This window comes from Carlito syrichta, unplaced genomic scaffold (genome assembly GCF_000164805.1).
Source record: "Carlito syrichta isolate Samal-C Ts95f unplaced genomic scaffold, Tarsius_syrichta-2.0.1 Scaffold147563, whole genome shotgun sequence".
Lineage (NCBI taxonomy): Eukaryota > Metazoa > Chordata > Mammalia > Primates > Tarsiidae > Carlito > Carlito syrichta.
The window spans coordinates 127,501-153,728 of record NW_007091659.1 but is presented as its reverse complement, the minus strand read 5'-3'; the positions used below and the strand labels follow the sequence as shown (position 1 = coordinate 153,728).

At 44.6% G+C, this 26,228-nt stretch overlaps 1 protein-coding gene across 1 annotated transcript in view; it reads right to left on the bottom strand.

The window, feature by feature from the left end:
- The window catches only part of CUNH10orf90 (chromosome unknown C10orf90 homolog), a 100,939-nt gene extending 77,820 nt beyond the window's left edge, over positions 1 to 23,119 (bottom strand). Inside the window, exons 1-3 of the mRNA XM_008050482.2 lie at positions 22,992 to 23,119; positions 14,858 to 14,949; positions 3,880 to 5,008 (exon numbers count right to left, since the gene is read on the bottom strand). Coding sequence (XP_008048673.1) covers positions 3,880 to 5,008; positions 14,858 to 14,949; positions 22,992 to 23,013 — 1,243 coding nt within the window. The 5' untranslated portion in view covers positions 23,014 to 23,119. The remainder of the gene's footprint in view (positions 1 to 3,879; positions 5,009 to 14,857; positions 14,950 to 22,991) is intronic.
- Between the last annotated feature and the right edge of the window lie 3,109 nt (positions 23,120 to 26,228).

Below are 26,228 nucleotides of genomic sequence, written 5' to 3'. Positions count from 1 at the left end.
AAAAAACAGATGCTGGTGAGTATGCGGAGAAAAGAGAACACTTCTACACTGCTGGTGGGAATGCAAACTAGTTCAACCTCTATGGAAAACAGTGGCGATTTCTGAAAGAAATAGAAATTGACCTTCCATATGACCCAGCAAGCCCTCTACTGAGAATATACTTGGAGGAACTCAAAGCAGTCTACAAAAAAGATACCTGCACACACGTTTATTATAGCACTATTCACAATAGAAAAACCATGGAAGCAACCATGCTGCTCATCGAAGCTAGACTGGATTAAAAAAATGTGGTACATATACAAAATGGAATATTATTATACAGCCATAAAGAAGGACAAATATACGGACTTCGCAGCAACTTGGATGGATTTAGAGTCTATCATACCCAGTGATCTATCACAGAAACAAAGGACATAGTACCACATGATCTCACTCATAAGTGGACCCTGAACATTTATCATAATTCTATCGGAAAGGAATTGGCAGTAGCAGGATACTGCCAGGGTAGGGAGGAGGAACATATCATCATAAGGGTACCTGATCTCAAACCAGGCAGAGTGGGGACCAAAGGAAGACCCAAACATTACCTGCATGAGTCCCTTTGTATACCTAATCCTGAATTGAACCCCACATCTTTAAAATTAAAAAAAAAATTTTAAATATATACATAAAAAGATGTGGGGATTTGTACAATGACCACATACATGGGGTTAGCAGAATGCTTGCTAACAGTAGAGATGTAAAGTTCAAACACGCAGGGACCAAGGAGACCAGCAGAGAGAGAGAAACAATGGTTAAACCCTCAGCCCCTGAATGGAGAACGGGTCCCCACATGTCTACTAGACTGCTACATTCCAGCAGACAGCCTATTTTTATTGTGCAATCTGTAAGTATCCCATTTTCCTGAATCCTAGAAATCTTTCTGGGTGTATATCCTGGAAGCTCGTTCAAGAGTACAATCTGTAGAACTTTCTGTCCAGTGACCTAATGACTAGGACTGAAATTTGCCTTGCCTCTGTCGGTAGACTCTCCCAGTCTGTACCTACCAAGCAGCTGAATATCAGCAAGCAGCCAACAGAGGAGCCTGCTCATGAGGTATTTTGGAATCCTTCAGATAAAAAGAATCAGATTCAGTAACTATGAAGTATGGAGACCGTTAATAGCATGTGTAACCGCAGGAGGCTGTCAAGAATGCCTCAGATAAGATTCCAGTTTCAGACGGGAAAATATAAACAGCTCCTCTGAGTTTTAATGAGCATTGCCGGGGTCTGAAAGCACTTGCATTAAGGCTAAAAGACTTTGTCAAGACTGAAGGTCAGCAAGATCACCCTCCAAACATCGTGCAGATTGTGCTAGGACAGCCTGTGGTCATTAGAGTCAATGAGCTGTTCTTGCAAATTTCAGGCAAGAACACTGCAGCATGGACAGATGTGCTTTCTTGTCATCTGAGAAGAAATGCAGTCCCCTGAAAATTAGTTTCGGAGTGAGACAGCAGCACACGGCACACGGATGCGTGTGTCAGTGTCACCGTGCGTTTGGATACATCTGAGGCACTGGCCTCAAACCGTGGACCCCAGGGCTCTCGGCTTTGGTCTTTGTGCCTGAGGGGACCAGAGTCACATGCAGTCTCTTTTCCTTTCAGAGTCCACTGCAGGCAAATAAAGCAGAAATGTATTTAAGCTCGAAGGAAGCTTCAAGAACACTCGGTCTCACCCTCTGCTCTAGTTACCCAGATGAGGAAATGAATTTGGGGAGTGTCACTTGTACACATTCACTGAGCTGGAAATAATAGGTCAGCGACTCTAAAAATGGTTTTCAAGATGCTTCTGAGGAATGTCTCTTTCCTCAGATGATATAGAAAAAGACCCCATGATTTAGGACCACTCAGGTACTCCACACGTGAATCTTTGGGATTGATGGTTGTTCCGAGGGATGCCGGCCTGTGGGACACAGAATTAACTTGTACTATTTGCCTAATAAAATATCTTGCAGGAGTCATCATTTCACAAAATCATCGTTTAAAAAATCTTCTCTGCACCAAAGCCAAAAAAGTAAGTTGGGAAATATTTCGTCACTCTTGCTTCTCTCCTCTGAGATGAATGTCTGAAATCTAGCTCTAGCTACTTTTAAAGAGCTCTTGGTGGCTGGGCGCTGTGGCTCACGCCTGTAATCCCAGCACTTTGGGAGACCGAGGCAGAGGACTGCCTGAGCCCAAGGGTTTGAGACCAGCCTAGGAAACTTGGTGATAAATCAAAAACAATAAATCAAAAAATTAGCCTGGTGTGTGGTGGTGCGTACCTGTAGCTACTTGGAAAGCTGAGGCGGAAGGCTCACCTGAGCCCAGTAGGTTGAGGCTGCGGTGGCCAGGAGCGTGCCACTGCTCACCAACCTGGGCGACAGAGTGAGACTCTGACTCAAAAAAAAAAAAAAAAAAAGAACCTTTGAGGAGGAGTGCTATAAATCCAAATGATTATTTCACACCATGAGACACGGTGTAAAAACAAGGATGTGCTTCAACTGTGGTAACAGACAACAATACAGGTTGTGCATTTCTGGAATCTTCATCAAGATGGAAGAGGAAGCGCTTAGACTGAGCAATCTCTTTAAAGACGAAAGGGGGATTTATCTTTGGAACACTGACGGCAGCTTACGTTTTTCCTTCTTGTAATAAGTCTGTAAGATCCAGGCGTTTCAATGGTTTCATCAATCTGAAAACCATGTCAAAATTGCCCTCAAATTATCTGAGCATTCAATATATATATACACTTGTTAAAATTAATTACATCATTTAACATTGCTATGCACATTATAACTTTAAATGTCTCACAGTCATTTTTATTAATTAATAAAACATGAACAGACAGAAATTGCAACTGTGAAATTGTTATGCACATTCTGCATTTTCGATTTTACTACTATTATCTTTAAGTGTTTTCTCCGAATGGAAAGTCACTAATTCATAAACCAGAGTCTCTCACAGGAAATAGAATTGAAAATCAGATGTTTACACCAGAGAAAGAAAAATCTGGCCTCTTTCCTCCTAAAGAGGCTTGCTTTCCTCTTTCAATTTCCCAAGAAATTCTCAGTGCTGACGTCTGATTGGGTAGATTTTCATTGTGAAGAGTCCTCAGGGCAGCCCACCTCGGCAATTCTGTCTGGCCCTCAAAATGGCAGAAACAGCAACAAATGCCAGAAGACGCAAGTAGGGAGACAGAAAATTGCTGCGATTGGTGCCATTTGGCACGGAGAGTTCCTGACTTGCCGCATTTAGAAAATGTCCTATAATTGCTATACGCGTGCGTGCGCACGCACAAACACACACACACAAACACAACACAAACACACACACACACACACACACACACACACACACTGTCATGCGCATACACTCCACTGTGGAGCTTTGCGGTCTAGGTTTTTATGATATTTATGAAGCTAACTCAGAAGTACCAACTTCATGATTGAAAAGTAAAAAGTGCGGAATTCTGGACACTACCAAATATGCAGGTGTTTGGCACCAGAGAGATGAAACATCTGGGAGCGGATGGCAGTTGGCTCTTCTCACCCTGTTTTGGAACGTGATTCAGGCATGGTGTCAATTAACTTCCTTTGGGGGCCATCATTTCCTATTCATTACATATGGTCTAGAACTACTGGAAACAAGAATTTGAGGGAAGGTCTCTCATAGGCTACGAAAGTCTCATCTATGAAAACCTACCCAATCAGACATCAACACTGAGCAACCTCCAGCGGCGCAGATCAAAGCAACGCTACTGAGAAATGCCTCCTGGAATAAATTACATGGAAGAAACTCACCTAGCATCCACCTTAGCAGGACGTGTACACTGATCGCTCCCTTTGGATGGACTCCCCACTCACCTGCTGTGTAACTCCAGCCAGGAATGTGAATGGACAGCTGGTTGGCATGGCCACTGGCGTGACAGGGAGTTGAACGGTACTCTTTCCATTTTTTTACAGTGACCTGGTTGGTTTCCACATCTGCAAACTCTGAGTTTTCCAGCAGAGGGGAGTCACTCCAAGGACAGGTGCCGGTCCCCAAATGCACCCGTCCCAACGATGGGTTTTCCTTCAAGTGAGTTGCTTGTAAATCTGGGTTCCAGCGCGGGCCTAGGAGGTTTTGGTTTCCCTTTGTGAATTCCTGCTTCAGGGCTCTGCTTATTGGCTCTCCGTTCGCTATGCCATCTACTCCATCTGCTGTTATTCTATGGGAACTACAATTGAGGTTGAGTGACAGGACGGATCTGTGCATTTTGGGGTTGGCAATTTGAGGCGGTGCCGTAGGGACAGAGACAGACTCGTCTACACAGTAGATTGAATTCGGACACTGCCGAGACACCCTGAGGTGGACACAGGAACTGAACACCAGTGGCCCCTTGCCTGACAAGGAGGTGTCTGGAGAAAAATTTGTCTCTTTGTCATCCACATGGGTGACCCAGTACTCACGTCCCTCACTCAGTCGTGCACGGGTCTCAGGAAACTTCAACCTCACCATGGAGCCATTTCTGGAGAACTCTGTGCAGGAAAAAGATCTATGGAGCGGATGCGGATGGGTATCATTAACCAGAGGCGGGGAGTCATGGAGCAGAGTGTCCTCAGTCCTGCACTTGGGACACAGAGGGTCCCCCACGGTCCCCCACACCAGGGCCCTGGCTGGTGGGCCCACACGCCTGGCCGTGATAGTGATGGACGAAAACCCCTTGTGGGGGTCACCCCGGGGGTTCTCCTCTTTGGGTGGCAGGTCCGTCTCAGGTCCTTGCTCATCTGATGGTGCTGGAATTCCTGATCTGCCCGGAAGTAACGCAAATGCCCTGTGAATGTTGACTCCGCTGCGGTGAGCCAGAGATGGCTCCCGGTGATCCGCACGAGGCTGAGGGATCACACAGGATAGCGGTAACGAGGGCCCATTTTGTTTTGATTTGTTCTCGTCAAACATCTGGGAGACGACTATGGATGAAATCATTTTAGTATTGTGTGATGCCACGGTTTCCTGCAAATGGAAAAAGATCTGTTATTCAAGCAGTCTGTAGTAATAAAACAGTAAACGGTCACTCAAGGGCCACCGGGACACCAGAGAACTTGGTTTATAATCCTCCAACTTTCTCATCTAAGGCTTTTTACTGTACACCTGATGTCACCTTTCAGTATTCCAAAGGACAGAAAACCCAGACCTGTTTTGTTTTTGTTTTTGTTGTTTTTTTTTGAGTTGGAGTCTCACTCTGTCGCCCAGACTGGAGTGCAGCGGCCGCTCCCGGCCACTGCAGCCTCACCTGCTGGGCTCCGGCGATTCTTCCGCCTCAGCCTTCCGAGTAGTCGGAATGACAGGCGTGCGTTACCACGCCCGGCTGATTTTTTGATTTATTGTAGAGATGAGGTCTCGCTGCCCAGGCAGGTCTCGAACCCGCGGGCTCAGGCAATCCACTCACCTCAGCCTCCCAAAGGCGCGGGATTGCAGGCTGAGCCACCGAGCCCGGCTACCCCAGACCTGTTTATAAAAAGTTACATGTTCTGGAAACATTAGCCTGACTGGTGAATTGGTTTTCTCTGCTGGGTGTCTATTTTAGGCTATTTAATGATGTGTCCATGGGGATCTCATCTAATTCCGATAATCGCCTCCACCAAGGCCAGGTGCCTCCCAATACAGGTTCACAATCTCAATGGAGAGGAAAGTCGGAATTCTGGAGATGGATTGGACCTTGGGGGTGCAGGTTTACGTGAGAGATGAGTCAGCACTCCTGCAAGGAACCAGTCGATGCGATTAGGGAAAGCATCCTCCCTGTCTCAGTCCTTTACAGTCCTTCACCTTTGCTGGTTTAGGCTCCAATTCAGTCACTCCCTGCTGCTTGTCACCACAAGAGTCAGAGCCCCAAGAGCAAAACCATAGAAATTAAGTGCCCAAGTTTGCCTAGACCAACACTGTGACAATCAGCTGATTTCATATATCAGAATTGGAGGTGGCGGGGGGAGTTGGATCAAGACACATCTATGGTTTTACAGCATTTAAATCATCAGCTGCATAAGCATGACTTTTCGTGTAGTAATCATTTTTAAACGATCAAAGCATTTCATTCTTCCTAATCAGCAGATCGCATGTCCTACTGGTAAATTACTAGTGTGTCCAAAACAATGTACTATGATTTTTAATGAAGCACCCAACCAGGTCAAGACCAGGAAGAAGAAATCTCCTCTGTCCTCATTTTGTTTTGAATATGGTTATGTATAAAGCACTGCAGAAAATAACATGGGATACCTAATATACCCCAGCACTTAGTGCATGATAACAGGGTGTCCTGGTCCCCCGTTTTGATGTTCACTGTTATACATGCTTAAAATAAACCCTTGTGTGGAATTGTGCAAGATCTAAAATAATACCAGTAACTACTGAACTCCTGCTACTCGCAAAGAATCTTCGCTTTGGAAGCCCAAAGGCAAAACTGGGGTGCTTAGCTTTTAAAGCAGCAGCTCTCAAACCTCAACATGCAGGAGAATCATGTGGGATGTTACAACATCAGGCTTCCCCAAGCTCCAGAGATTCCAGTTCTGTAGACTGTGGGTGGGACCCAGGCATCTGCATTTCAATTCAAGAGAAAACTATTTGGAGGGAAATGTCTTGTGTATATTGGTAGCAGAGCGTTTGCTCTTCACAAGATGAGAGAGCAAGCACAGTGGCATCTTTCTTTTCTTCAGAGCAGGATTAATATTCATTTATTCAAATCATTGAATTCTCTCCTCTTGCTGGACTTTTAACACTGCAAGTCCTCATGGCCACAGGAGAACCAGCGTGTGTGATCTTAGCAATGTGAGAAGCTCTGTGTCCTGTCAGGCATGGGAAGAGGGTTGTTTTTCATGACTACCTCTGTTACCTTACACGTGGTTATTTTTTTTAAAGATATATGGAAAGTTGCATACTTAACAGATAACAGAGATGAGGGAAAAAGCAATGGATAGGAGAGCCATTTCAAAAATTACCTTAAAAAAAAAAAATCAGGCTGGGCTCAGTGGCTCAGCCTGTCATCCCAGCACTTTGGGAGGCCGAGGTGAGTGGATTGCCTGAGCCCGCGGGTTCGAGACCTGCCCAGGCAACTTGACAAGACCTCGTCTCTACAATAAATCAAAAAATTAGCCGGGCATGGAAGCGCGCACCTGTGGTTCCAGCTACTTGGTGGAAGACTGAAGTGGAAAGATCGCCGGAGCCCAGCAGGTCGAGGCTGCAGTGGCCAGGAGCGTGCCACTGCCCTCCAGCCTGGGCGACAGAGTGAGACTCCAACTCAAAAAACAAAACAAAAAAACAAAAATCAAAATATCCCTGCCTATGCTTTTCCTAAACACGCAGTCCATGCAGAAGCACTGAGTCAAGAATGGGGACATTCAGCCTCCTCTTTTAGCCTAAGGGCTGTCTGACACTTCCGGCTCGCACCAGGTGTCCCTTGGTTGGAGCCAGGCTCTGCTGAGAGCATCAGTTCTCATCCAGGGCTGCTAAGTCACCTGGGAGCTCATCCAAGCTCGGATGCCCAGGTCTCATCCCGAAACAATTACATTAGAATCTCTGGGTAGGGAGGCCCACGCACCAGTGTTTTTTTTTAAGGTTTCCAGCATGATTCCAGCAGCCTCATGCTTCCTCTGTCCTCCTCCCACCTTTGACGGCTGGAGTTTACATACAAGAAAACTCAAGCGCACCTGCCGCCTATTTCACTTGGTATGCATTTTAGTTAAATTTAGTTCCCATAATAATTGTTCCTGTGCACCCTACGAGGTGCATAATCATACCCAGTAGGAACTCGTTTGACACCAGTGTTTGAAGAAACTGCATTATCGGCATTATTTTATAGTGCAGTTTTTCCCAAAGAGTGCACCACTGACTATCCGCAAAAGAACACCTGGAGCTGGGGGGTAAAAATGCACGTTTGTAGAGCCCTCCCTTCTTGAGCCTAGGTTGCATCTATGGGGAGAAAGCCCAGAATCTGTATTTTTTAACCAGTTTCTAGTTGATTCTTCTGCACAGATATAGTGGGAAGGATGCTGGACTCTGGCTCAGGCCACATGGGGTCCAGCCTGAGCTCGGGGCTCCCCACACAGCTACAGGACCTTGGACAGGGCCTTGACGGCCACAGTTGTAGAGCCAGGAGAAGAGGTGATTCTTGCAGGGAATGTTCTTCCAGGCTGTTTCAGTTGTGGCCTCAGACACCAAGAGGGTACTCCAACCCTTTGGGCTCAGGATCCCCATGAGAGTCTTGGCCTTGGTATAAACAAAGTGCGTGCTGCTGAAAATGAGGGATGCCACATCAGTCTGGAACAAGGTTGGGAAAGACTTGACTCTGGCAATGCCGACCTGGCTCCATGCCTAGAGCGAGACAAAGCCACGGCCAGAGCCTTGGACTGGCATGCTGCGGGAATACTCCAGGGCTATGCTAAGGGGTTGTTTCTCCAGAAGAAATTTAGAGTCCCAGAAGATGGGACAAGCAATCAGCCACCATCTCGTTACATAGTGTAACTGTGATTTTTGACTCTATCAGATGCAGCTGAATGAAGGAAGAGTAATAATAAACTGCATGCACTTGAGCTTATTTCTGAGGCCCTGGGATCACTCAAGACGTCAGGGTGACACTGTTCCTGGGGGATAAATACTGATGTATGTCAGCTCCAAAGAAAAATCTACGTGCCCCCTCCAACTCACAGGAAAGGTATGGAGACCAAAGAACGTGGAGGACATGAAAGTGCCTCTCAAAATGTGAGCGTGTGCCGGGCTCGGTGGCTCAACCTGTCATCCCACGCCTTTGGGAGGCCGAGGTGAGTGGATGGCCTGAGCCCGCGGGTTCGAGACCCGCCTGGGCAGCAAGACCTCATCTCTACAATAAATCAAAAAATCAGCCGGGCGTGGTAGCGCATGCCTGTAATTCCAGCTACTCGGAAGGCTGAGGCGGAAGGATCACCAGAGCCCAGCAGGTTGAGGGTGCGGTGACCGGGAGCGGCCACTGCACTCCAGTCCGGTCGACCGAGTGAGACTCCAACTCAAAAAAAAAAAAAAAAATAGTGAGCATGTGATGTAACTCTAGGGTATTACTCTCCTATGATCAAGCAGAAATCTGTGGGTATCTGACATACTCAAACCTACAGAGGAATGAGGGGTATTTATATCAAAGTTATACCATATATCAATGGAATTTACAGTGAATGCATTTGAGTGTATCTTAATTGCGTCAATAGAAATAACTTATTATATATCCAACCATTGAAATTTTGCGGATAGAAATGTAGAATCAGTGTGATTTTTTTTAGATGCAATTCCATTACTCATAATAGACAGTCATGGTCAAACCATTTGTTTATCACTCATTCTACAGATTTATTTGGGCACCTACTATGTGCTAGGTGCCATGTTTTTTCCCAGCATTTAGATACAACTTTGACAAAAGTTCCAAACAGACAAACTGAGAGAAATTAAAAAGGAAACTCTAGTGGACTTTTTGCTAATACATGCTACTTTTGAATGGGAAGTTCTATTTATCAAATCCTATTTTCTCAGTTATACCCATCAAGTAATCAGAGATAAGGTCCAACCTCTTAAAAATCTATATGAATTTGCTAGGGCTGCCATAACAAAGTACCACACTCTAGGTGGCTTAACCAACTGAAACTTATTTTCTCAGCTCTACAGACTGGAAGTCTGAGATTAAGTTCTTGACAGGGTTAGTTTCTTCTAAGACCTCTCCCCCTGGCTTGTAGATGGCTGTCTTCTTGCATCTTCATATGGTCTTCCCTCTGTCCTGTGTCTGGATCCTAATCTTTTCTTCTTATTAGGACATCAGTCAGATTGGATTAGGGTCCGCCCTAATGAGCTCATTTAACCTTAATCACCTCTTTAAAGACCCCCTCTCCAAATGCAGCCACATTCTGAGGATGTAGGGGATACGACTTCAACATATATATATGGGTGGGGGGTGCGCACACGATTCAGTCCCTAACAGACTACAGCACATTCTTTGTGTTGAATTCCTCTTTGGGGTCTGGGAAACAAGAAAGAGACGGGGTGGGGGGGCAGGGGAGAGTATTTAATGTTCCTAAGTCAGCCTACTATTTTTAAAACTGGGCAAATTTTCATTAGAAAGCAATTACATCATTTACATCAAATATCTTCCTAAATTAAGCTATTTCAGGGTGACACTCTATCTGCCTTCATACTGGGTTAACTAAACATGACTCTACAAAGAGATTTCTTTCATCTAACATAAAATTAACTGACATAAGATTTGATTTGGGAGGAGGAAAAACATCATATCATGTTTAAAGTAAGACGTTCAAGTGAGAGAGAGGTCAGATGAATAGGTGGGTCTGGTGTCCATTTTCTGACCATTACTGGACAACACATTTTTTACATTTTCTTTCTCATAGATGCTGCTTTAAGATACTGATTTCTTTTCAATATTTCAAACATGATTTTTGTAGTGCTGGTCACTGCTTTCATAGTTTTGGGCTTTTTATTGACTCTTTTAACTTTATATTTATGCCTTGAGAGATATGTATTTATTTATGTATTTATTTATTTATTTTTTTGTGTTGGAGTCTCACTCTGTCGCCCAGACTGGAGTGCAGTGGCACGTTCCCGGCCACTGCAGCCTTGACCTGCTGGGTTCCGGTGATCCTTCTGCCCCAGCCTCCCAAGGAGCCGGAATTACAGGTGCTCACTACCACCCCGGCTAGTTTTTTATTTATTATAGAGATGAGGTCTCACCAAGTTGCCCAGGTGGGTCTCGAACCCATAGGCTCAGGCAATCCACTCGCCTCAGCCTCCCAAAGCGCTGGGATTATAGGTTGAGTCAACCGAGCCCAGCCGAGAGATATTTCTAAGAAGGGCATAATTCTGCAAATTGAAATAAGGAGACACATGGCAGATAATCAGAGAAATCAGATCCAGAGCCACTGGAGTAAGGATGCCTCCTTCCAGTAGCAAATCATTTTTTCTGAAAAGTAAGCATCTAATCTGATCTCTACTCTGATGCTGTTCTGCAACCTAGCAACCTACCACGGCATTTGCCTGGTGGAGTCTTTGGATATCTCTTGCCGTGGATGTCCCTGAAAATCACCTCCACGCTGGCAGCAAACTTGCCTTCCTCTATTTAGTTGATCTGGAATCATTATCACTAGGTAATCTGTCAACCTGGTGGCATTTCATCCCGAATGGAAGAGCATTTTCTCATGTATGAATTCACTCTGGTGTGTAGCAACAGGGAAAGACAGTTTTAAGACAAATGGAGAAGGCTGAGCTTTCCTCACTCTCTTGTGAAACTTTTGTCTTTCTGTGTAGTTACTAAAAGCAAAAGATTCAATGCAGTGTGATATACAGCAATAAAAAACTAGCAATAATCAAAAATTTCCCCTTTTTTGTTGTGGTAAAATATGCATAACCTAAAATTTACCTTCTCAGTCATTTTTAAGTGTACAATTCAGTGGTATGAAACGCATTCATAATGGTGTACTACCATCACCATCCCCATTTCCAGAACTCTTTTCATCTTGTAAAACTGAAACCCTGTGCCCTTTAAACAATAACTTCTCATTCCCTTCTCACAGATGTCTCTGAAGTCTCCTCCACATTTGCTGCGAACTTGTCTTCCTCCGTTTAGTTGATCTGGAATCATTATCACTAGGTAATCTGTTAGTCTGGTGGCATTTCATCCCAAGTGGAAGAACATTTTCTAATGTATGAATTCACTCTGGTATGTAGCAACAGGGAAAGACAGTTTTAAGACAAATGGAAACCCTCTGAAAACCACCAAGAATTGCTTTTTTAAAAGGAAGAGTGTTATGCTCAACTGCATCTTATATTTGGCAGAAGTTAAAAACAAAAATTACAGTGATTTAAATGACATAGGAAATGCTTCTGAGGGGATATTACACACTTCAAGAGGACTATACAGGTTTGCGTGCCCTTGACTTTTGTGTACACTAAAAGCATATGGACCCATGTGACACCACAATCCCCCTACTGCGAATATACCCGGAGGAACACAAATCACTCTATGAAAAAGACGCCTGCACACGCATGTTTATTGCAGCATTATTCACAATAGCAAAAACATGAAATCAAACATGCTGTCCATCAAAAGAGGACTGGATTTAAAAAAAAGGTGGTACATATACATGATGGAATATTACGCAGCCATAAAGAAGGACAAAATTATGGACTTCACAGCAACTTGGATGGACTTAGAGGCTATAATTCTGAGTGATCTTTCACAAAGAACCGAGTACCACATGTTCTCACTCATAAGCGAAACTTGAACAACGATCGTAATACTATAAGAAAGGGATTGGCAGTAGTGGGAAATTGCCAGGGGAGGGGAGACACACCTCGTTACCAAGGGTATCTGGATAATGAACATTTGCATATCTAACCCTGAATTGTACCCCACATCTGTAAAATAAAAAAACAATAATTAAAAAAGTGTATGGACAAAATAAGAGGGAAAATTTTACGTATGTTTTCTTATTTAAATATTTTTATATTTTCCTAAGTTTCTGCATGGGGTTGCCATTACTTTTAATATGAGGAAATTTAAATTTTTTTTAAAGAAGAAAATTCTGTTCCATATTCTACTTGCTTTGAATAGTCATGTGGCAGAAAAGGTGCCTTCATTTCACTACTGCAGCTTGAATGCATTTGGGAAGAAAAAATAATCCATCTGGTGCAGGTTCTGGAGGTAAAGACTGACAGCAGTCCCAGAGTAGGACATTTATTGGCACGTTTCATCATCTTACAGCAGCCTTATAACACCCACCCAGGGGGCAGGCTTTAAAAGCAGGAAGTGTGGAGGGAAGTTTGAAAGTCACACTACTAGCCGGGCTCGGTGGCTCAGCCTGTAATCCCGCGCCTTTGGGAGGCTGAGGTGAGTGGATTGCCTGAGCCCGCGGGTTCGAGACCCGCCTGGGCAGCGAGACTCATCTCTACAAGAAATCAAAAATCAGCCGGGCATGGTAGTGCATGCCTGTAATTCCGGCTACTTGGAAGGCTGAGGCGGAAGGATCGCCGGAGCCCAGCAGGTCGAGGCTGCGGTGGCCGGGAGTGGCCACTGCACTCCAGTCTGGGCGACAGTGAGACTCTGACTCAAAAAAAAAAAAGAAAGTCACACTACTGACCAAATTAGATGATCCAAATGATTCTAGGGCAGATATTCAGAAGGTATCATTACCAGGAGTTATTGAACTCAGGTACAGATAATGACCAATCCTGAGAGAGAGAGAGAGAGAGAGAGAGTGTGTGTGTGTGTGTGTGTGTGTGTGTGTGTGTGAGAGAGAGAGACAGAGAGAGAGAGAGAGAGAGAGAGACAGGGATTCAGCCATACCACCCCAAACATCTATACCACCATCAGTAACTAAACTCTGATTAATTTTGACAACAGGAAGATGTTGACATTTGCCAGCACAATGTGAAACGCAGGTGGGAAAGATGTCAGTGGGTACCTTTCTTCAAAAGAGTAGTGATGGCCCTCAGCAGGTATCACTCCCACACCCTCCCTGACTCATTCCTGTCTCCTTCTGACCAGCATCTCCTCCCAGGGACGGCTCTCAGTGATCTACTGCTCCACCTACTCATTTTCCTCTTGAAACCCAGGGTTCCTGCTCCTGCTCGCAGGGAACAAATTAATTGTAGCTATGCATCTTTATATCTTGAGACAGTGAGCTTGGTGCTTCCACATAGAGACGGCTTTAAATATTGATGACTAAATCTCAGGACCTCAAATAACACCCTTTCACCATCTTGTGGGATTTTGAGCCTGGGGTCTTTGAGAGAAATGTTAAGCTTTATTAAATGCAAAACTAAATCAAAGTAATACCTAAGACAAGTATTTTAAGTGAAATATATAATATATATATATATATATATAGTAACACATATCTTTGCTACTGTAATCTATCATGAGATTATTTTAATTCCATTCTCTCTCCTGGAATTGCAAAAGTTGGCTGTAGATTCTCCTTCTGTGACAGACACTAGGTGCCTTGAAAACTGAAACACCTCAGACAGTTTTTTAAGATGAAAGAGTCCATCCTATAAACTCTGTTAACTGGATTGAGGCTTTCTCTAGGACAGTTCTTTAGAGCAAGTTAAAAGCAGAAGCTCCGGAGCCAGACAGCTTATGGGAGTCGTGAGATTTCGGTCAAGTCACTGACCGAAGCTTTACTTTTCTCATCTGCAAAATAGGTATAAGAGCAGAGCCTACCTCCCAGGGCCGTGAGAAGGATGAACTGAGCCAGTCAATTAGAGACTGCTGTGTGACAAGTTGACAATATTAGCCACTGCTCTTTTTCCCTAGGATCTGAAACATTTCGTTTTATAAATATGCCCTCTCGTTTTCTTTCTCTAGTTCAGATGACTGACATTTTTGCAGTTATGGCAACCTAAGCTAGCTTGTTTGATTCCAAAGTACCTCTTTATCACCTTCAAAATGCTATATGGCACCATTCTCTCCTCTCCTCTCCTCTCTCTCTCTCTCTCTCTCTCTCTCTCTCTATCTCCCCCTCCACCCTTCCACCCCTCATCTCCCTTTCTCTCCTCTCCGGTAGATTAATTTTGTTTGAAAATTGAGGGCAATCACCATGTTTTCCTGTGATACTGCAAATTGACAAATAATTGGTGGAGATTACAAAAGAAAAATTAAATATCTCATGCATACTTTCACATAACAAGTCTTAGTCAGTGGTGGTTAGATTTTCTACTGCATTAATTCAATTTTTTGACTAAACAAGATAAAATACAATCACATCACAAGTAGGCTTGAGATTATGTTTTACAGTTGAGTGCATTCTACTGACGACTCTAGAAGTTAGAAGTGTAGGTTACCTCAGTGAAGTCAGATTTCTTCTCTGTAACATCAGACTGGAGATTTTTAAGGGCAATTTGATTGTTTGTTCTGTAGTGGCTATCCTGTAGTCCTAGGCAAAAGGAGATAACATTGCTAATTTTTAGTATATAAAAGGATAAAATGGAAAATATAACTCTACCATAAAATGTAATGACACCTACTCACTATTATATTAGCTAATAGCAAAGCCACTACAGTGTAATTCAGGACAAAACCGTGTACATTTCCCCCATTTATTTCACCCTCCTCCATTTAAGCTCTCTGAGTGCATTATTTAGTTTATTAGGCTGCAAGATTCCTTCTTCTGTACAATTATTTACGTTGCTTAGACTCAGTCATAACTGCACAATATTAGCCTAAAACACTTGTCAGTGGCCTGAGTTTATACTCACCAGAAGAATCACATCTATAGATTTCCCAGCATCACTAGAGTTAAGAAAGGCTGAAATACAAGACTGACTTTCATTCAGTCTCTTAATGCAACCATTATTGGAGGAGCCATGGATGACTTAGACACTGATAATAAAAGTTTCAGACTATCAGAAGATAAGTTAGTGATCATATTATGAGATACCTTGCGTGAAATCACTCACATGTGTCTCTTCACGAGCCTTTGCCACAAGAATAGCTAAGAATATTGCACAGAGTAGTGGATCAAGAATCGGAGAATCTGGGTTCTGTACTGGCACCGCCATCCACTAGCTCAATAACAGTGGACACGTCCACGGACCCACTCTTTGCCTGAATTTCCTTGTCCACCAAACCTGCCCTGCATGCCTCACGGAGCCCTGGCAGAAGCACTCTTTTAGATGCAAGCTAGCAATATTGCAAAGGCTGCCTGGGGCCTGGGTAGACTGACACAGACTTAAGCTGCAGGCTTTCAGTACCCACAGCCCCAAAGGTCTCTAACAGTGACTTTGTCAGGCTGCTGATGCAGGAATATAAACCCAACGCAGTTAGACAGTATGAGCATGGAAGCTGCTGAGTGAGTCCTGCCAGAGGCCTGGTTTCTGCAGCCCAGGGTAACCATTTTGCCTCCATTCCAGGGAAAGTGATATTTGAAAGGGCTATTGTATGGCTCCCAACTGAGGAGACCAAAGAGAGTTAAGAAAGTAGTTCTCTGGGCGGACGCAGTGGTTCACACCTATAATCCCAGCATTTTGGGAGGCCAAGGTGAGAGGATTGCCTGAGCCCATGGCTTCAAGACCAGCCTGGGCAACTTGGTGAGATCTCACCTCTACAATAAATCAAAAAGTTAGCTGAGTTTTGTGGCGCATGCCTGTAGTTCCACTTACTTGGAAGGTTGAGGTGGAAGGATCACCTGAGCCCAGCAGGTCAAGGCTGTGGTGGCCATGAGCATGCCATTGCACTCCAGCCTGGGCGACAGAGTGAGACTCCAACTCAAAAAGAAGAAGAAGAAGAAGAAAGTAGCTATCTCAGTGTGGTTTTGATTTGTATTTCTCTGATGATAAGTGAGGCTGAGCATTTTTTCATGTGTCTGTTGGCTGTCCATATATTTTCTTTTGAGAAGTGTCTATTCATGTCTTTTGCCCACTTTTTAAAGGGGCTGCTTGTTTTTTTCCTTTCAGCACGTTTGAGTTCCTTGTAGATCCTAGATGTTAGGCCTTTGTCAGATAAACAGTTGGCAAACATATTTTCCCATTCTGTGGGCTGTCTCCCTGCTCTGTTGATGGTTTCTTCTGCTTTGCAGAAGCTCGTTCCATATGTTCTCACTCATAAGGTGACCTTGAACAATTATAATGCTATAAGAAAGCGATTGGCAGTAATGGGAAACTGTCAGAGGAGGCGGGGGTGGGACTGGCAGTTGAGGGAAACTACTAGGGGAGGGAGGGGCATACCTCACCAACAAGGGTATCTGCATGATCAATGTTTATATACCTAACCCTGAATTATACCCCACATCTTTATAATAAATAAAGAAATTAATAAAAAGAAAAAGAAAGTAGCTCTTTAAACTAGAGTCCTACCTTTATCAACTCATCAAAAGGGTCTATGAAAAATTTTAGATACCTAGTCATGTGGCACAAGATGTTTCAGTCAACAATGAATTGCATTTACAATGGTGGTCCCATAAACTTATAATGGAGCTGAAAAATTCTTGTCACCAAGTGACATCGCAGCCATCTTAATGTCACAGCACACTTCGTCTTTTAAGCAAACTTAGTGTAGCCCAAATGTGTAATGTTTATAAAGGCTACAGTAGTGTATAGCACTTTATACTCACTCACCCCTCACTTACAGGCTCACCCAGGAAAACTTCTAGTCCTGCAAGCTTCATTCATGGTATGTGCTCTATATAGATGTTTTATTCTTTATCTCTTATAGCTTACAGAGTGTTTATTTTATATTTACACAGTATTTTTACGGTACCTTTTCTACATTTGGGCATGTTTTCACAAATACTTACCATGGTGGTACAGTTGCCTGCAGTATTCAATACAGTCACATGGCATTCAGGTATGTAGTCTAGGAACAGTAGGCAACACCATATAGCCTGGGTGTGTAGTAGGCTATATCAGCTAGATTTACATTAAGTACAACAACGAAATCACCTAATGACTCATTTCTCAGATCATATTCCTATCCTTAAGGAAAGCATGACTGTCATTTGATGTGGAAAACGATATGCTCAGTATTCTCAAGTTTGGCAAGTTTGCACAGGGGTTAGGACACGGCTCAAGGGAATTTCAAGGGCCATCACGGACCCATCCAAAGCCTGGCTATGTCTCATCTTGTCCCTGGGTGATAGTGAGCCCTATCTGCTCTAATAGATGCATGGCTAGGCCTCCATCTATGACTGTTACTGAGTAACAGAGACAGTTATCTAAGATGATGTGCACAGATTACTTTTCATGAAGCACAAATATAAGTCCTGAAAGGTCTCATGGATTCCCGTGCAGAGTTGATACATCACGATGGACGGACGATAATGCTGATGACGACAGAAATCACCTGGCTCTGGTCATGGCATTGTGCATGGTTAAGAACTTTGGAGCCAGCACAGACTTTGGGGGTCAGATAGTCTAGATCTGCCTCCGGCTGGGCCTGACTTGCAGTGGACAGGTTGAGTACCTTCTCTGAGTTTCATCCATAAAATGCAGGCAATAACACCTCCTGCAAAAATGCATCCTTGCCACCAATGCACTGAGGATACCATATGGAAAGATACGGTGAGGTACCATCATTGGGCAGGGATGTGGTATGGAGTTAGTGTTTGATGAGTGTTTATCACCCGTTATCGTTGTTCCTGAGCGGGATCAAAGCAGCCTTCTCCGAAGTCCAAGTGGTCACTATCACCATGGCATCAGTGGCCAGGAAAACACTGGAATCAGAACACAGAGTCCCAGGACCTGAAACCCAGCTCTGGCTACATATGTGGCTTTAGGAAAGCTATTCAGTATCCCTCAGTTCCTCATGGTGTGATGAAAATAATGATAGTCCCTACTTCATAGAGTTGCTGAAAGAGATTAAATGACAGAACTAACTAGCACTTGGTGCAATGCCCAGAGCATAACAACATGCAACACACACTAGCTCTGGAGAGATGTCTCATCTCTAGCTAGGAGGAGGGAAACTTACCATGATCAGATATGCAGGGACTGTGTATGAGTCTCTGCAGCTGCTGTAACAAATGACCATACACTTATACAACACAAGTGTATTATCTCACAGTTCTGGAGGTCAGAAGTCCAGCATGGGCGTAAATCAAGTTATCAGCGGGTCACATTCCTTTCTGAAAACTCTAGGGGACAATTCCTGGCCTTGCCTTTTCCAGTTTCTTGAGTCTGCCTGCATTCCTTGGCTCACGGCCCCAAATCACGCCAACCTCTGGGTCCATCCTCACTTCTAGCTCTCTAATTCTGACCCTCCTGCCTCCCTTTCAAAAGGACCTTTGGATCAGATTGAGTCCACTTTGATCATCCAGGCTAATCTCCCCATCTTAAGCTTATTCACTTAATCACATTTGCAAAGTCCCTTTTGCCAAGTAAGGCAACATATTTACAGATTCCCAGGATTACGACGTGAACATCTTTCAGGGACCATTATTCTACCCACCACAGATGAGCTGGGGAGATTTAGGCAGGTGTATTGAATATAATGTCGGGCATTTAAAATAATGAATATAAACTTCACATCGCAACATGGGAAATGTTTACCATGCAACTGTTTATCAAAAGAAAGGAATCAAAACCTATGAATCACGTGGCTGCAGCATTAAAAATACATGTGTGGGAATCTACAAAAACAGTATAGCCATAACTGCATCGTGACACTGCCCTGATTAAAGGAACTGGCAGAGGGTAAGCATATCCCAGGCAACGCAGAACCTATGCCCGGTAGAGCTTTGTCTCTGCAGTCTGGCAGCCCAGTTTCAAATTTTCGATTTGTGGCTTTGCATAATTTACTTGATCTCATTGATTCCGTTTCCCCACTTGGGAAATTAGAACATGGAATGGTTGCTGTTTGTGCCCTGTCCAGATTCTCGTTGCTGGGGAGCTGCCCAGCTGTTGAGGGGATGGCTGTCAACGGCTCACAGCTTCACCCTGAGAATGATCCTCCACATTTGACCAAATACAAAAGGCCAAGACAATGCTCACATTGCAGAACATAAACCAAAGACCAGGCTTTATCCAAGATAATACCTTTGTTTGCCACTTCCCCATCAGTTTCCCTCACTCTCTTATGGTACTTCCATATGCCCTCAACCACTGCCTCATGCTCTGCTTCTTAGAAACCCAAGATCTGAGACAGATTCTTACCTCATTGCTGTTTAACAGCAGGGGCTCTTAAAGTGAGACCCCTCAGATCAGCAGCAATCGTATCACGAAGGAACTTGTTAGAAGTGCATGTTCTCAGGTCCTGTGTACTGACCTGCAGACCCACTGAATGAGAAGCCTGGGTAGGGTTCAGCCCACCTGTGCTTTAGCAAACCTAGGACAACCTGTGTAGCTCAAGCCCAGAATCACTTGTTGGTCTTTGACCCATCGGCTCCCTTATAGATGGTGAGTCTGAGGCCCCATTAGAGAACCAAAATGCTTTGATTCAAAAACCAACCCGTGACTTCTAGAAAACCACACCTAATCTGTGGGCATAAGGATCCCAGTGAGGCTTTTCACCGATGGTTCCAATTAGAAGAAGACCATCACAAAAGTCAGCATGCTTTTATTTTGAAAGTAATTAAAAACTAGCCCAATTAACCACCCGGTGGCACTGCTGATGAATGGATGGGTTGTTTGGTGCCCAGCACTTTGGCCCTCTGTACCTGGCGCTTGTGTGAACTCACTAACGTGTGCCAAGAGCTCTTCTCTCCTGAGATAGTTGGAAGGATTGCACTTGCTTCTGTCTTGAGCAGCCTGAGTCACACCTCCAAAACCATTCCCTCCTCTAAGTTCCTTCTTAGAGACCACAACCATCAGTGAGCCATACTAATCAAACACACCATGAGACCCTGGGCCAAGCACTTCTGAAATCTAGGTTTCCTCCCCCGGAGGAAGGTGCATGTTTCAGCAATGGACTCCAGTGGAGCAGGAATTTGTACAGAGCTCAGGGTATGTGAGGCCCTGGACTGAGACACAAAGATGAGAACTCTAAAAGAAAGTCATGGCTTCGCTACCTCATCCCTGGCCTCAATAAGCCCCAAAGAGAGTCCTTCCAACCAACCCAGTGAACGGGAAAATTAGAGGGAGGGAGGGGACGCTTGAAATGGTCTTGCTAGATGGGGTAGATTTAGACAAAGATGAAGAGGGTGAGAGAAGGTGGCACAGCTCAAGCTGAGGTCAAAAGAAAAGGCAGAAAGCGCTTAGGATAAAGTAAAAAGGCAGAAACACCCAGCATATTTGGAGGCTAGCAGGTAGAATACTAAGTGAAACACAGGATGTAATTAAAGAGTACTCAGTTCCTACCTGTGGCCCAATATGGCTTGAGTTGTCTCTACGACAGCAGCAGACAAGCACCATCATGTATTGCCTAATGAATCAATCCATCAAAGTCATGTGCAAATGACAAATGCACGGGCCTTCAGTTTGTTTGGTAATTATGTTCATATCTACATCACTCACATTGCAGGCAGAGAAGGTATGCTAATAATCCCATTTGTTGGGATTTTTTAAATGCCTTCCCTCATTTCTAGTCTTATAGGAGTCAAGGCTTACTCTCAATGTTCAGCATACTTTCAACAATACTCCTTTTTAGTGTCTTAAGACAGATGCTTCTCAGAGAGAATCACATTTTTGTTTTTTTGGGTTTTTTTGAGTTGGAGTCTCACTGTCACCCAGGCTGGAGTATAGTGTCACGCTCCTTGGCCACCGCAGCCTCGACTTGCTGGGCTCCTGTGATCCTTCTGCCTCAGTCTTCCAAGTAGCTGGAACTACAGGCATGCGCTACCATGCCTGGTTAATTTTTTGATTTATTGTAGAGACGAGGTCTCGCCAAGTTGCCCGGGCAGGTCTTGAACCCCCGGGCTCAGGCAATCCACTCACCTCAGCCTCCCAAAGTGCTGGGATTACAGGCTGAGCCATTGAGCCCGGCCCACTTTTAAAATTTAAACTCAATTCATCATCTCTGTGGTGAATGACTTGACACTATGGGCTACCTAGTTCCTCTGGACTTCTTTCCATATTTTGACTTCTGGCCTCCTTAACTGTCTTTATCTTCTTGGCCACCGTGTCTTGCTTTCTTAGGTGGATTCGCTCCTTGACCTCCTCTGTTCTCCTCTGCATCCCTTTCCCAAACCCAATAGACCAATCGGGCCGAGGGAGGGTGAGATCCCCTCTGCGAGCCCCAGCCATAGTGCCAGCTGCATCCAAGTCGCCTCAGGTGGCTTTTTCAAAAGGAAACCGATCCATTCTGCTCCTGGCTCTCCTCTTCCTTCTCCTGTGCCAACATCTCAGCCGGTGGCCCCACGCTGTTATCACCCACACTAGAAATGGAGGCACTTCCTCCCCTCCCCTCCAATGTCCAGCGGAAAAACAAGTAGAGCTTTATCTTGCGACCAAGGCCCTGATTCACTGCATCTGTTCATCTCCCCATACCGCCTGCCTCGGCAAGGTCACAATCCAACTGGTAACCCCAACAGCCCCCATCGCCTGGCAGATTATGCCAAGTCCCCTTGACAGTTGCCAGTTTGTGACTTGTGGGGGCCACGTGCTTCTTCAAAAAGTCTAATGCGAGGGACACATTTCTCTCCCAAGAAGAAGACCAGGAAAAGGTGCAAAATCTGAGCACACCTGTCAGGATTCCTGGGGTTCAAGTTCATCCTTCAAATGAATCTGCTTCCACTTCCCACTACTGGAACCTCTCTGTGGCTTTGATCACGAATGCTGCCTCCCCAATTTTCCCATTAGGCAAACTCCTAATTCCTCACCCTAGACACAAGTCAAGATCACCTTCTCTTAGGATGACTTCCTGGTCTGCCCCTCAAGCTATGTTGGTGCTTGTATTCCTTTCCTAAGGCTGCCATAACAGAGGATCACAAACTGAGCAGCTTAAAACAACAGGACTTATTCTCTCCCAGTTCTAGAGGCAGAAAGTCGAGGTGTTGAGAGGGTCATGCTCCCTTGGAGGGCCCCAGGGGAGAATCCTTTCTCGCCTCTTCCAGCTTTTGGTCATTCTGGGAATTCTCAGAGCTCCTCAGCTTGTGACCATATCACTCTGAATGACCCTCTTCCCTGTGCGCACACCTTCAGACCTCTCCTTACGAAGACACCAGTCACTGGATTTAAGGCCGAGTCATCCAGGACGACCTCATCTCAACTTGACTACATCTGCAAAGACCCCATTTCCAAGTAAGGCCACGTTCACGGGTATCAAGGGTCAGACCTTGAGCGTATCTTTTGGGGAACACATTTCAACCCACACCAGTGCCCCCTGACAGGTATTACGCTACATCCCTGTTACGTTGCTCTGAAATTATCTGTTTATGAGTCTGACCCCCTAAGTTAACCCAGGCCTTTGGAGGACAGCTGATGCATTTCCTTCTCCCTGGAACCTAGCGCAGTGCCGGGCTAATGAAGACACTCACTGGGTGTGGACCAAGTGAACAGATTATATTTTGATAAGGGTTATATCTGTGGAGGAAACATCAGAACATACCTTCCCCATATAGTCTGAGCATAGTCCACTGACGTTTCAAAGCTATTCTACTCCGTTTCAAAGGTCTTTTAAAGACAAGGATGTGCTTGGCTAAACGAAAGAAAAGAAGGACCACAATTTACATCTGTAACTCCTCTCAGAATGTGTAGGCTTCCACCTTCTGGAGGGGGACAAGAACCTCAAAGATCTCTGTGTGACAAGTCACCACCGGAATGTTTACAGGGCAACCAGGGAGGGGGCGTGTGAGATCACATTTCCACATTCCTTGTTAGCAGGAACACAATCACCAATTTATTCAATACATCTGAGGCTTCTTTGACGTGTAAAACAAGTTTGCAGGAGCACTATGTAAAAGTTTTCTGCAAGCCGGGCTCTGTGGCTCAGCCTTTAACCCTGCGCCTTGGGAGGCTGAGGTGAGTGGATTGCCTGAGCCCGTGGGTTCGAGACACAACTGGGCAACTTGGTGAGACCTCATCTCTACAATAAATAAATAAAAAAATTAGCCAGGTGTGGTAGTGCGCGCCTGTAGTTCCAGCTACTTGGAAGGCTGAGGCGGAAGGATCGTCAGAGCCCAGCAGATCGAGGCTGCGGTGGCCAGGAGCGGCCACTGCACTCCAGGCTAGGTGATAGAGTGAGGCTCCAACTCAAAAAAAAAGAGAAAGTTTTCTGCAGAGCACTGTTAGGAAGGAGACCAAGAACTACAGTCAGATACACATTTCTCCTCTTTGTCCCCAAGTTCTCAGTACTTTTTTATTTTTCACTGGTTTTGATGATGCTGGTTCCCTTGCCAAGCACATTTTAGTGTGTTTATAAGTTTTCTTGTGTCGAGATATATCCAGAGAACATCACAATGTTAATTTGTTTAACCTACTTGTTACTAATTTTTACAGACTGGTTTATCTAGAAAATTGGGCAATACAAGACAATAGCTTGTCTACCATGCAAGTTCTTATAAGAAGGATTTGTTTCCATACAATTTAGTAAAACAACTTTGACACTAAATTATGATGAGCATTGTCTTATAATTTATACCCAATCAAATTTGAGGTAGCTTATAGTTAATAACACAGTTAATAGCCTGTAAAACTAATTTTTTTAAAAATAAAAAAACAGGCAAATAATAAGCTGGAGAAATCACTGAACCAAAAAACCTGGGCTAAAGATGGCACTGGCACAGATGAATCACAGCTTAAGGGTGAGTCTCCCACAGCGAAGGCCAAAGGGGAGACATGAGAAATTGCATAACTCACTGTCTTTCAAATGAAATACACTATTTTATAAGGAGAGCAGTAGTGTCTCTTGGGTTTTGGCACTGATAGCATGGGTCATTATATAAATGGACAGTGCCTTTGTAAGCACATAAACACAAGGCCGATATACATTTCCTGGTACTCCCAAGGCACTTTGAGTCTGGTCAGTGTCTCCATCACGGTATAATGGCTAAAACATATTGCATACTTACGAGACACACCTTGGCCAAACACTTGTAGGGCGACACGCACTCAGTGACAACGTGAACACACCATGGATATAACCCCAAGCTGGGGATTGGAGCCTGAGGAGGAGTCCTGGGGGTGGCCAACGTGGATGTCGGGCTTCATGCCTGGGCACGCAGGTCATGCCCGCCGACCACATCTTGCAGCTATACATAGTGAGTTTTCTTGCACACCCTTCCTTGAGGGGGTCGCCCCCCATCCCAGGCTGGTTCAGACCAGCTTGGGCACACCTAGATCAATGTCAATAACCTCTGATTACCTTTAGTTCTATAATATGAATGCTAAAAACTCCACTCCTAGAAAGCAATCACAGTCATTTTTTATGCATGTGTTATGTGCAGAGGCATCTTTTCACACTACACCTACACCCTAGAAATCCTACCCTTCGCATACTTCACCCCATGCTCTGCCCCTTGTAAAATGCTATATTACCTGTGTGCCTTTTAAAATCAGGAGCAGTTTTTGTTTTTTCCTGTCCAGCTGGCCACTTCCGGACCACCTTCCCTGTATGTAAGTTCCTGAATAAAGCTCAGGTCTTATCGGTTGTCCAGGTCATGTCTTCCCCCTCTAGGACACAGAGCCTTCCTTTGGGTCTCCGGGGGACTGGCACTCTTACAAGCGTTATCTCCTCTGACGTGGAAAACGGCCTCAGGAGTGCACAGTTATTACTCCCATTTCACAGATGAGGAGGTTGAGCTTTGTTCAAGTACCTTGTCACAGGTTGTCCCTCCAATAAACCTAAAACCGTGAGTCTGCAACATGACTAGCCACTGTACATTGAAAAAGGCAGAAATGAGGTAGCCTGGGTTTTGGAGTCTGGCCCGGGGTGACACTTGGCTACCACATTCTAACACTATCTAACCTCGAATGAGCCCATAACCTCCAGGCCTCTGTTTGTTCCTCTGGAAAGGGGAACTGACATAGGCTTCGTCCGGCTGGGAATTATTCAATGAGGTAAATAAAAGTTTTCAGGGTCTCAGCGCTGTGCTGTCACATAACAGGCCCTCAAAAACATGGAAAGAGCTTTCCACAGTTTTCCATGTCATTTTCATCTCTCTCCTAAAATTATGGTGTATAATAAATATGCCTTAAAAGCGTGTCCACTGAATTTTGTCATCACTTGGGCTCTGACTGAACCTGAGACCCCTGGAATCTGAAGAACGGTCCTTCTGGCCTGGAGTGTGGCTGTCTTCTGGAGGATGGGATAGGACCATCAGATTCAAGGACAGTGAGGACAACCAAACAAAATTATGCATGTGAAAGCACTCTGCTCATGTATATGGCATTAATGTAATCACACCACTGCCACCGTGCATTAAACACTTAATGAGAATATAACATCTTTGGGGTTCTAAGATAGGTGCTAGAGTAACAAAGATGGAGAGATCCCAGGAGTTCCTTTCTTGGAAGAGCTCACGACCTAATAGGGGAACGAGATACATAAAGAGATGTTTTTCCATGCAATGTTGATTTGACTATTTTGTCTTATGAGTTCTCTCATTGTTTAAAAATTGGGCAACTTGGATGGAATTAGAACTTATCATACTAAGTGATCTCTCACAGAAACAAAGAGCTGAGTATCACATGTTCTCACTCATAAGTGGACCTTGAACAGCTACTGTATTGCTATAAGAAAGGGATTGAAAGTGGAGGGAAACTGCAGGGAGGGGGTGGGGAGAGGGGAGGTGGGATTGACAGTAGTCGACATCTGCCTGGGGAAGGGGGGAGTCACACCTCATTG